General features: G+C 40.3%; 1 protein-coding gene across 2 annotated transcripts in view; it reads right to left on the reverse strand.

The window, feature by feature from the left end:
* The window catches only part of LOC126187876 (DDB1- and CUL4-associated factor 5), a 101913-nt gene that overhangs the window by 71168 nt on the left and 17813 nt on the right, over positions 1-12932 (reverse strand). For both annotated transcript variants that reach the window (XM_049929208.1, XM_049929209.1), the window contains exons 4-5: positions 6609-6748; positions 6406-6535 (exon numbers count right to left, since the gene is read on the reverse strand). In XM_049929208.1, the coding sequence (XP_049785165.1) occupies positions 6406-6535; positions 6609-6748 (270 nt within the window). The remainder of the gene's footprint in view (positions 1-6405; positions 6536-6608; positions 6749-12932) is intronic.

Consider the following 12932-nt stretch of genomic DNA (forward strand, 5'->3'; position numbering starts at 1 on the left):
AGATAAGAAGGGGAGGGAGAGACACATCGGGACAAGAGGAGATGAACATAGGGAGAGGGGTGGGAGGCAATTGACAGGGGGTAGGAGTATTGGATGGACAATGGGGGGAGGGGGGGGGAGAACGGGTGGACAGGGAGAGAAGTGAGGAGGGTAATGACAGAGGGAGGGGAAAGAAGAAACTGTCAAAGAGATTTGGTGGAGGAGATTGACAAAGGGATAGGGTAGGAGAAGACAATGAGACAAAGAGAGGAAGGAGTAGATGACAAGGGAGAGAGAGCATCAGGAGAAAGATATGGAAACAGAGAGGGAGAACAGTAAATTTGAGAAATATGTTGAAAACGTACACAAGTGAAATCACAGGAAAGAGGCTATATATAATCTCCAGGTTCTCTTCCTAAGCCCTTGGGTCCATTTCAGCAAAATTTGGCACACCAACAGAAAACTTTATGAGTATCAGCACTTTCAGCTTTATAACATCCTGGCTCCAATAGGAGTAGAGATTCAACAAAAAGCATTTTTTAACACCTGGCACACAGGCTACCTAGCATGATAGGCATGTTGTATGGGAATACAGAGTCTGCCAGAAAAATGTACATACACTTTATGGAACAAAAGTATTACTTATGTGTTTATTTTACATTTAATAACTGATCACACGTGTTGTACAACCTTCAGTTAAGCACATGGTTACTTTAAATGTTCAAAATGTTCATCATTGGCAGCTGTACACAACAGATTCAAATGGTTCAAATGGCTCTGTGCACTATGGGACTTAACATCTGAGGTCATCAGTCCACTAGAACTTAGAACTACTTAAACCTAACTAGTATAAGGACATCACACACATCCATGTCTGAAGCAGGATTCGAACCTGTGACCGTAGCGGTCGTGCGGTTCTGGACTGAAGCACCTAGAACTGCTTAGCCACACCCTCGTAACAGAACGACAAGTGCTCGCCCCAACTTCATCAGTCAATGTTACAGTGGAGATCGCTGCACATGTCGCTGTAATCTACTGGCGAAGTTCCTCCAGTGGGTGTGGCTTACATCACTAGATGTTATCTTTCACAGTTCCGCACAAGTAAAGGTCCATAGGTGTTAGATCTGGCAACTATGGAGGGAACTCAATGGGCCCTCTTCGTCCAATCCAATGTCCCGGAAAATCGTCATTCAGGAAAGCTTGTACGGCTAGGTGGTGGTGTGGTGTGGTGTGGTGGCACCCCGTCCTGTTGGTAGAAGACCTCTTCATCAGCTCCATAAAGCGCACATATACCTGGCAAAATTGATGGGCGTAACATTTCCAGAGACACTTCCCCAGTGACAGTAGCATCAAAGAAAAAGGGTCCTACTAAGCCCCCTAGATGATAGTTCACACCACACATGGACCCATGGTAGATTGACTGTTTTATCCACATAAACGTGCAGATTTTCTGGTGCCCAGTACAAACTGTTATGCTGATTCACAGTTACATTACTCCACACTACCTTAGTTACAAATTGTTCATCATCAGTTACCATTTGCTGATACCATTCACAAAATTGCATTCGGTGATCAGAAGATATCATTAATCGCGTGCAGTAATCATGGAATTTAAACTTTTCACTTTGCAGCTTTCAGAATTCTTCGTAACCTGTACTGCTAACCCCCACTTCACATGTACATTGTGTAGCAGGCTTCTGTAGAGAATTAATAACTCAAGAACCGATGAAGCATGACTTGCAGCTGTACACTGTCTTCCTGGTCTTCTTTTGTAGATATCACAAATCGTTCCATGCAATTCAAACTTGTCAATGATGCAATTAATTGTTAAGCGGGTTGGCAGTTCTGTTTCAAACTCCCACCTCCACAGACATTACACTTCAACGGCATTATCAAACTTGAAAACCACTTCACAACACATTTTCTTTGCTTGAATGTCAAGCGTGCTCCATTCATCTTGTTTTCTCAATAGCGAGATGAAAGAACTAACACCTGTTGAGCCAAAGACCATACAACAACACACTCTTAACTCGAATTGAACAACAATATCGATATCTCGATAGAGCCGGACAAAGAGTGTATACATTTTTCTGGTGGACTCTGTAGTATCAGCCTACCTTATTGACTTGTCTGGGGCAAGACAATGTATTCCACTGCCCGAGGGTAGGCTGATCCACACGACAGGCATGTTGTGTTGGAATAGCACAGGCCACTTTATCAACCTGTTTTATATGGCAGCTTTTACATTAGGGGCAAAAATGGTTTTCAAGTGCCTGGCATGCAGGCAGCTCTGCATAACTAGTTTGATGTGAAAATAGTACCAGCTGGCATTAATGACCTGATTTGCAGGGGCAACATGTGCAGATGGATATAGCTGGGGAAGGTTATAATGGATAGAAAGGGTAAGAGCAGAGGGGCACGGTGGGGGAGGATGATGTGGACAGAGAGAGTCAGGGAGGATATGGACGTCAGAGATGAGAGGATAATGATGTAGACAGGTAACAGAGGTGGAGAGATGGTATGGACAAAGGGTTAGGGGGAGGATGAAATGGACAGTGAGAGTGGAGAGGAGGAGATGGACAGACTGGGGAGAAGACCTGTCACGCAGATAGTATCAACATGACCTGCAGGGGCTCTAAACATGCGGTTGCACAAGACTAAGCAGAAGGGGGAGGAGACAGATGCTGAGGAGGGAGGGAGGGAGGGGGGAGGGATGGGGGAGGAGAAAGAGGAGAGGAGGAGGAGGAGGAGGAGGACACAGAGAGGGAGGTGGAATTGATAGACAGAGCAACAGGGGAGGAAAAGTTGGACACACAGAGTGCGGAGGAGGAGATGTATAAAATACACGTGTTGAATGAATAAGTGGATGACTATGGGGAAAAGGCATGTATATAAATAAAATTCCCTTTTGAGATTACATTTCTGCTCAGTGTGCTAATTTCTTTGAGAAATTGAGTCTCAGTTTGTGTGTTATAGTTCAGTAATACTGTAATATCCTGTTTTATTTCTTTATTTTATTTCCCCATTACGATATTTTACTGGTTCCTGATTTCCTGCTGTAATTTTCACAAAATGGATCTTTCATTAACATTTAATAGTCATATGTTGCATCAAGAGATGGAAGATACGAGTTTATGATTAAATTTATACAAGAGTTGTGTATAAAGAGAGTATATTATATGGTCCAGTCACATTAAAATGTCCACTGCATATGCTCGACGTCAACATGTAATAACCAGTCTTAGATGGCAAGTGGAAGCACTGGCAGTGGAAAGGTATATAAAGCATGTTGAGGATACAGAAAACGAGTGCAGTAGTTTTAATCCAGAAACAGTGATTTGCCTGATGTACAAAATGACATGATCACTGGCTTTCAGGCCCAGGATGTAAGCATTTCTGAAATGGCACCATGCCAGTATACCATGCATGGAAAAATTGTGCTATCCAAAGCCAGCACCCAGCAAACTGTGGTGCACCATGGGCTGTAGATGACAGGGATGAATGACAGTTGTGGTGAAGTGCACGGAGCCAGCCGGTGTGGCCATGCGGTTCTAAGCGCTTCAGTTTGGAACCGCATGACCGCCACGGTCGCAGGTTCGAATCCTGCCTCGGGCATGGATGTGTGTGATGTCCTTAGGTTAGTTAGGTTTAAGTAGTTCTAAGTTCTAGGGGACTGATGACCTCAGTAGTTAAGTCCCATAGTGCTCAGAGCTATTTGAACCATTTGAAGTGCACGGACGAACAGATGTGCAACTCTAGAGCAACTGACCGGCCAGATGAAACTAGAGGCTACCAACAGTGTCTCAACAGCCATTCAGCACGTACTGCTGTGTATGGGCCTCTGCATCAGGCGTCTGGTTCATGCAGCCATACTGACTGCTGTTAATCCTCGACAAAGGCTGGAATCTGCATGTCAATACCGCAACTGGATGCCCACTGGGTGGCAACAGCTGGCCTTTACACATGAATCACATTTTATGCTGCATCAGACAAATGGTTGTTGTCATGTATGGCAGAAACATATGAAAGCAAACACCCTACAACAATCATCAGAAAGATCCAGCCCAGATTGGTAAGTATGTCAAATCAAACACCTTTCAGCTGTCTAATTTCGAACCTGTTATTTTATACGGCTACCAGATTCGGCAATTTACTACACCATTTCCAGGCTGCTGTGTACAGACAACAATGGTAACTGTATGAAAAAAAAGGGGTTGGTGCAAGTTTTATATAAGTAGTAATATTTTACAACACAAAAATAACAAACAGTGCAGGAAGTTACATAAAGTTTCAGATAAATTAAGTAACAAAATAAGAGAACAGTCGCATACAGTATTAACTTAAACTAGGGAGCAAAGCATGTATGTCATAAATTAAGAAAAAGAACCTACTAAATGGAGGTCAATATTGTATGTTGTGCATAGATATTCATGGTATAAAGCTAATGCAATGCCCATGAAACAACTGGAGTAAAAGAATGTAATCAAATACTGATGAGTACAGACTATATTATTTTACTCTAGTTGTTTCATGGGCATTGCATTAGCATTATACCATAATTATCTATGCATAACATGCAATATTGACCTCCATTTAATAGGTTCTTTCTTACAATTATATGATGCATACATTTTGCTCCCTAGTTTAAGTTAATACAGTGATTAACCATTCTATTATTTTATTCCTCAATTTATCTGTAACTTTATGTAACTTCCTGCACTGTCTGTTATTGTTATGTTGTTATGTGTTACCATCGTATAAAAGACTTGCATCACCTCCTTTTTGTTATCTGTATCGTACTGTTACCATTGTTGTCTGTACACAGGGGCCTGAAGATGGCATAGTAAATCGCCAAAACTGGCAGCCAAATAAAATAACAGTTTGGAAATTAGACAGTAGAAAGCTGATTGATTGACATTCTGTACTGAACAGCTGAGTCCCACAACCATCTCTGAAAAGATGGACATACAGAGAGGAGGAAGTGTTATAGTCTGGAGAATGTTTTCATGGCATTTACTAGGTGATCTCATCATTCTGGAAGGCAGAATGGATAAAACACAGGTATGCAACTATCCCTGGGGACCATGTCCACCACTACATGCAGTTTGTTTTGCTTCAGCATGATGGCCTCTGCCAGCAGGACAATGCAACACATCACACAACTCTCAAAGTACCTTCATAGTTGAAGAGCACCAAGATGAGTTATAGTACTCTCCAGGCCACCAGACTCCCCAAATTTAATCCCAAACAAAAATCCATGGACCACCTCATTCAAGCTGTTCATGCCATGGATCCTGAACTGAGAAACCTAACACAGTTGGCCATGGCACTGGAATCAGCATGGGTCCACATCCCTGTCGGTACCTTCAGAAACATCGCTGGTCCATCTTGCAATGGTCTGCACTACAAAAGGTGGTTATTCAGGCTACTGACAGGTGGTCACCTTAATGTGACTGAACAGTTTGGATGCCATATATAAGTATGTGGTGTTAATATGAGTTTGATGAAGGTTTCATCTGAATGATCATCCGACAGCTGTATGTCTGTATGTGGACGTGTAGTTGTGACAACTGCAACTGTCAATCAGGAGCTGTATATGAATTAAGAGTGCGAGTTCCCACCCCCCCCCCCTCCTCCTCCTCTCTCTCTCTCTCTCTCTCTCTCTCTCTCTCTCTCTATCTATCTCTATCTCATAGTGGCATTAACATATTATTTTTGTACAAGTTTTCTACGGTATGTCATGCACAAAATGCATTTGTGCATGAACAGTACTTTAATAGATTTGTTCCTTTTTGTACGGAAGTAATTGGTGAACTTATTAAATATAGGGGACATACAAGGGTCATGGAGTGGTAGTGGAACCTGATGAATCATGTTTTGGTTAGGAAAATGCTTCGAGAGGGCATGAAGTTGTGGGTATAGGCAGCTGCTTGTTTGGTTGGAGATTCTACAGTTAATTTATTTCTGGTAGTTGAAAATTGTATTAAGTGATTTTTGGTTTCATTTCTAGAAGAATATGTTGCAGAAGGTTCCACAAAAACATCAGATGGGTTCACAAAGGCTCCTGAGGCCAGCAAGCGTATCAGAGGTAACAGCGATCAAGCAACTGAAATTTTAACATTTCAGTGCCCAACTTCATCTTTCCTTATGTAACTCAACAACTGATTGTTTCCAAAGCAGAATCACGTTTCAACTGTCCATAGTCTCAGAATTTCTCAAGATTTACTTGACTTAGCGAGCAAGTTCAGTTTTGCTGAGAATTCTCAATTATGCAAGCCATCAATCTGATTATGGATACTTACAGTAGCATGGTGTTAATGTCTTGATTTGACACTGGTATCTACCAGCAAGGTTACCTCAAAAACAAAGTTTATAATTAACTTAACAAAAATCACAAACTTTAGAAAAAGTTAAAGTCTCACTTACTGACAGGGCTTCCTTACATCCCAAAGACCAACACCTTCTTTTGAATTTGCTGTTGTCAATATGCGTGGCTCCACAGGATTAAACATGACAGCATGAAAAGCAGAATTGTAACGAGCAAGACAAAATGGTTCTGAAATGAAAATGTGAGAATCAGCTAGAGTTAGTTAATGTCAATATATGAGTTACTTCCAATTGTTCCATACCTGTGCCTGGTGCCTCACGTATGTCATAGATGAGGACCCTCCCATCATCACAAGCACTGGCAAATACATAATCATTTAGAGGATCGATAGACAGTCCATACACTGGTTGTTCATGCAGGAAAAAATCCAGTGGGTCACCACTAAAAAGATACAAAAGAAAAACCACATGAAATGGATCAAAATCACCATATTAAGGCATTAAGAGTCAATGTAAAATTCAAGTGTTTCATTCAATCAAAAAACTTTGCAAGCATTATACAAAACATACTATATTCTTTTTCCTTCAGTCATTTGCACAGCTAAAAAGCACACCGTTACAATGTTTCTTAATACTGCAGCTAAAAAAAAGTGCTCATTACCAATATACTGAAAAGTCTGATTATAACCTTATTTAACGTTAAGCGGGAGCACTGCTTTTCATAACATGAATGAGTACGCGGCTTTCTTTGGAATAGCTGCCTTTATGTCACCAAGGTAAACATATATGAGCAAACTCAAATTTTAATCTTAGTTTAACTAAACAATGATAAAATAAACTTACATAATATGAGCTAAGACTCTGTTTAATTAAAGAATAATGAAATAAACTTCCATTATACCATTCTGTTGCCACAGACAGATGCTACCTGTCGCTAATGACATTAAACAACGCGGTTGCATCAGATCCCAGCCAACCACTTACCTAATTTCCGCTTATCTCATAGAGAATTGCCTTATTGCGGGATTGTGCAGCTAGCTTATAATCTGGATCATTTTCTTGTATGGATTGTAAATTTTTTTCTTACCTAACTTGCTGTTTATTTTATGTTAGTGCTGCTCACTTGGATGTATGACAATACAATTTATCACTGTGTTAGATGAAGTAATAAGGAAGGAATTGGTACGGGGCCGCAATTGTGAACCAACAATGGAATAGAGCAAAACACTCTCACACACACACACACACACACACACACACACACACACAGTATAAAATCACACTATTCCATTTGCTTGTTATTTTCTCATTATTAATAGAAATTTCATCATGTGCTCTCCACAGCTGTAGGGCACAAGTAGGGATACTTTTACCAGTAAAATGCAGTCTTCAGTTGTTATATTTTTTCTCCTAATTTCCAAGCAAGGCATTTAGGCCTACAATTCCATTTTCAAGGATTACATTAACTTTTTGACATTAAGTCTTCAGTTTATCACCTAGCAGCAAATGATCAACACTGTTGTTAGTTTCACAAATAAAGCATCTCAATAAATTATTATTATTTGTGGAGGTATGTTCTATCTGTACAACTAATTGGAGGCCTTCAAATAGTTGCACAGTTGGAACATACCACCATGAATTTTAAAGCAGCTAAGAAAAAACAGGAAAAACGATGAAAATTATTATTATCTGTTACCTTCACTGGGTAGTAAAATGTTTATTTTTTGCACTTATGAAAAACTTACATTTCAAATTATTTAAACTGTTTAGGGCTGTACTACAATATTCACATTAAATTGTCAATTTAATTTGTTATTCGAAGATTATTAAAGTAGCAAATATTATTTGAACTTTTACATCATTAACTTAACAATAAACACCAAACAGCGAAGTTCCTACCAGCAGACAGTCACTTGGCATGAGACGAATGTACGGTGACCATCAACATATCACAATACAGTCTTAGGACACAACTCATTCCACAGGCTATTGACAATTATTCTCAAGTTGGAATCAATATGGCCACAACATATTTTACAAGAGTAATGACTGCAGCAAACTTTATCATTAAAAATTTGATTAGTTGTGGCACTTAACTCATGATCTCTGTTATTTATGCAATTAAATTCATTAGTGGGTAACAGAAAAAGAGTAGACTCAAAATTCCAATGAGTACATAAAAGAGGCACACACAACAAATGTGCACTGAGTGCTCTCCACAACTTATATGATCAAAGCCCTGTACAGCATTCAGTACCTTGACAGTCCTTGCTTTTAGTGTGGTGTCCAGTACAGCTGCTCAAATACAATGTCAATAAGCTTCACTGAATTTGTAACACCAGCACTATGTTTCTCGGTGGCAAACCACACTATAAACAAGAGAAGTTGGACAGACCTTCTGAAGAGTATTTTCTGCATCCCAAAGATTCCTATACATCATTTTTAATTCAATATAAGTCACATCAAGCCTGAAAATAATTTTTTAACTGTGCAAAATTTCATCACATTTGGATCCTATACTACCAATATTTATGAGAGCCAAGTCGAAGGACATGAAAAGGAAGCAGTAGTTGAGAAGGGAGCGAGACAGAATTCAACCTATCACTGATGTTATTCTATCTGTGCACTGAGGAAGCAGTGAAGAAAACCAAGGAGAAATTTGGAAAAAGGAATTAAAATTCAGGGACAAGAAATAAAACTTTAAGGTTAGCCAATGACAGTAACTCTATCAGACACAGCCAACAACTTGGAATAGCAGTTGAATGGGACAGACTGTTGGTTGAAAAGAGGTTATAGGACGAACATCAACAAAAGTAAAACAATGATAATGGAATTTAGTCAAATTAAATCAGGCTATCACACAGGAATTATAAAGGAAATGAGACATTAAAAGTAGCAGATGAGTTTTTCTATTTAAACTGCAAAAAACTGATGATGACCAAAGTATAGACAGTATAAAATGCAGACACACTATAGCATGGAAAACATCTCTGAAGAAGAAGGAATTTATTAACATCTAATACAAATTTAAGTGCGAGGACATCTTTCCTGGGTGCATTTGTCTGGAGTGCAGCCTTATACAGCAGTGAAACATGGACATAAGCAGTTCGGACAAGAGAACAGCAGCTTTTGAAATGTGGTGCTACAGAAGATAAGGGTAGATCAAATACCTAATGAGGATTTACTGAATCTAACTGGAGGAAAAAGAAATTTAGGGTACAACTTGACTAAAGGACAGGAACAGTTGATAGGTTGTCCCCTGACACAAAGGAATAGGCAGTTCAGTAATAGATGGAGGTGTCATCAGTAAAAATTGTAGAGGGTGACTTAAATATAAATGCTAAGCAGGTTCAATTGGATGTAGCTTGAAGCAGTTATTCAGAGATGAGAGAGCTCAGATAGGATAGACAAGAAAACTGACAGCAGAAACAGGCAGACTTAAAACAAACCATCAAGTACCACAAAGTTTTCAGGAATAATCACAAAAACCAGACAGTACATCACTAAGCAAAAATCTAATAATGTACAAGGAGAGTCGCAGAAAATTGCCAAAAATGAAGAAAATCCTTACTTGTAAGGTGATCTAAATATAAATAGTGTTATACTTTTTTAAGACATAAAAAATTGTCTGTAACATGTTGTCTGTACAGGAGATGTGCTGGATAGCTGCTTCCAACAGGGTCTTGTTGCCAACAGGAAAATGATCTCATGATCCCACACTGAAAGCAACAAATGAGATACATTACCCAATAATTACCTGAGCACGTCCTAGGCTTGTCTGACAAAGAAGAACCTACGGTGCATTCATTAACAAGATGTTAAAATGTCCTGCCTGGCAGATTCCATTATTCACTTAAACTCCTTTCCCTTTTCTTAATTTTTTTTAACTAACTCTGTGGGTAGAAATGTGCCTCTGACACAATATTCAGTTCTGCACTCCTCCTGTGATCAATGTCTATTGGATCCATCTAACTCCACCTCTGTTTCTATCCATCTGACCAAACTCACATTTGCCAAGAAAGAATAAATATATTACTCAAAATAGTATTTTATATGACAGAACAAAATGTACAGTAAACTGTCAGAGGATATTAAGGCAGGCAATTAAAATGTACCTTTTAAGCAATATCTGTTACACAGTGAAGGATTATTCAGGTAATACTGGGTATGGTTTGGTAAAAAGTGTAATACAAGTACATAATAATAATAATAATAATAATAATAATAATAATACAAAACATCTGTCATTTCACACCACACTTTTACACAATGAGATCTTTTTTTCTTTGATTAAAAGCTTACTTCATAGCTCTATAATGGATAATACTAACATCTGATGTTTTTCTGTGGTCACCATATCACTTAATATGGAAGTATGCTGACTCGATTTTCCAGGCATGCTAATGGGAAGTTACAGTACATAAAATGGAAACCAAACCTCATCGTGTGGGCTTGATGTCAAGTATTTGTAATTTTACAGTACGAAATAATATTTATACGGTGTGTATAGTTATTGGTACTGAGAAATGAATGAGCAACATAGCTCACTCTTTTCACATTTTTTTTAACTTCTTCAAACAACAGCCTTGCACACCACAGATAAAAGAATGAGGCTGAGTTGTTTTATTAAACAACTTGGCCACATATTCAGGAGAATGAAAGTTCTAATCTTTAATCTGTCATCCTGATTTACATTTTCCATGGTTTCCTTAAATTAGTTCAGGCAAATGGTTCCAACTATAAGGCAATGGCCAACTGTCCTAGCCTTATCAAAGTTGATTTGTATGTAAATGCCTGTATTTTATAGTGTATCCTTGTAAAAGTGATCCAAAGATGAATACTACTACTACCGTAGAAATACGCAAAGGGGCAACACCAGAAAGTACTTACAATGACGCAGATAAACAAAATAAGAGAGTTAGATCTCTTTGGACAAGTCTGTCAATGTAATAAAACTAAGGACACGAGCAGCTGCTCAAGTGTCATCAGCTAAAAGTTCCTGTAAGGTAGACGGCAGACACAGGACAACATGAGAGTGAATAAAATGGGGACAGGACAATAAAACATGGTGCACCGTCTACGGATGACCACATGGGCACTGCGGGGCGGGGTCACTGGACAACAGGTAGCGGTGGCTAAATCGGCAATGCCCAATCCGCAACCTGGCCAAAATGACCTCCTCTTGCCAGAAAGGGCGTGAGGATGTCGTCCAAGCCGTCGGGATCGGTTTGATGGCCCTCAGCTTATTTTCATGGAGAGAGGACCAAGCCTCATGCCACAATGAGGAAAGGCGCTGACAAAGAACCCCACTAACATCAGTTGATGGGACACAAAAGGAAGTTGTCCGAGGCAGAAGGACAGCAGCTTTGGCCGCAGCATCAGCAGCTTCGTTCCCAGGCACACCAGTGTGGCCAGGAATCCACAAAAAAAGAACACGAGCGCCAGTATCAGCTAGCGACTGAATGGACCGTTGAATTCGTTGCATGAGAGGGTGATCCGAATATGGGTCAGGGAGACTCTGAATGGCGCTCAAAGAATCAGAGCAGATGGCATAGTGAGAATGACGACGGTGGTGGATTTACTGAACAGCCTGATAAGAGAGCAAATAGCTCAGCTGTAAAGCTTGAACACTGGTCAAGGAGCCGGTATTGAAAGGTATCAACCCCAATGACAAAGGCACGTCCGACACCAGCAGTAGTCTCGGAGCCATCTGTGTAAATAAAGATGTTATTAGTGAGCCTCGAGTGGTATATCAAACCCGTGGTCCTCTCCTTTGGAAGCGAGCTGAATGCAAGGTGAACACAAACCTGAGCCTGGAGCCAAGATGGTGTCAGGTTCTCACCCATTTGAAAAGCCGTAGGGAGGGTAAAATCAAGTTGCTGCAGCAGGCGACAAAAGCAAACTCCAGGAGGGAACAGGGCAGAGACATACAGCCCGTATTGGCGGTCAAGAGAGTCGTCAAAGAAGGGCATTGACATCAGTTGGCAGGTGTACTGACAAAGCAACATTTCGCGTTGGTAGTTTAGCAGTAATTTGGCAGCTTTGGCATACAGACTCTCAACAGGGCTGGTGTAGAATGTTACAGTCACCAGACGTAGCCCCCGATGGTGTATAGAGTTTAGATGGCGTAAGATGGACGGCCGGGCAGAAGAGTAGACAAAGCTCCAATAATCCAGCTTTCATCAGACAATGGACTGATATAAGCGAAGCAGGACCATTCGATCTGCTCCCCATGACGTACCGCTGAGAACACGGACGACATTTAGGGAAGGAGTACAACATGCAACCAAGTAAGACACATGTGGACACCAGCAAAGTTTCCTGTCAAATGTAAGACCTAAAAATTTTGTTGTCTCCACGAATGGGAGACCAAAAGGACTGAGATGTAAGGATGGTGGAAGAAACTGTTTGTAACACCAGAAGTTCATACAGACCGTTTTCTGACCAGAAAAATGGAAACCGTAAGGGACACTCCAGGAATATAGGTCTAGACAACGCTTAAGACAGTGCTCCAGGAGACATGTTCTCTGAGTGCCGCAGTAGATCGTAAAGTCATCCACGAAAAGGGAGCCTGAAACGTCAGCTGGAAGGCAATCCATTATTGGATTGATAGCTATGGCAAAAAG

The sequence above is a fragment of the Schistocerca cancellata genome, chromosome 5 (assembly GCF_023864275.1).
Source record: "Schistocerca cancellata isolate TAMUIC-IGC-003103 chromosome 5, iqSchCanc2.1, whole genome shotgun sequence".
NCBI lineage: Eukaryota > Metazoa > Arthropoda > Insecta > Orthoptera > Acrididae > Schistocerca > Schistocerca cancellata.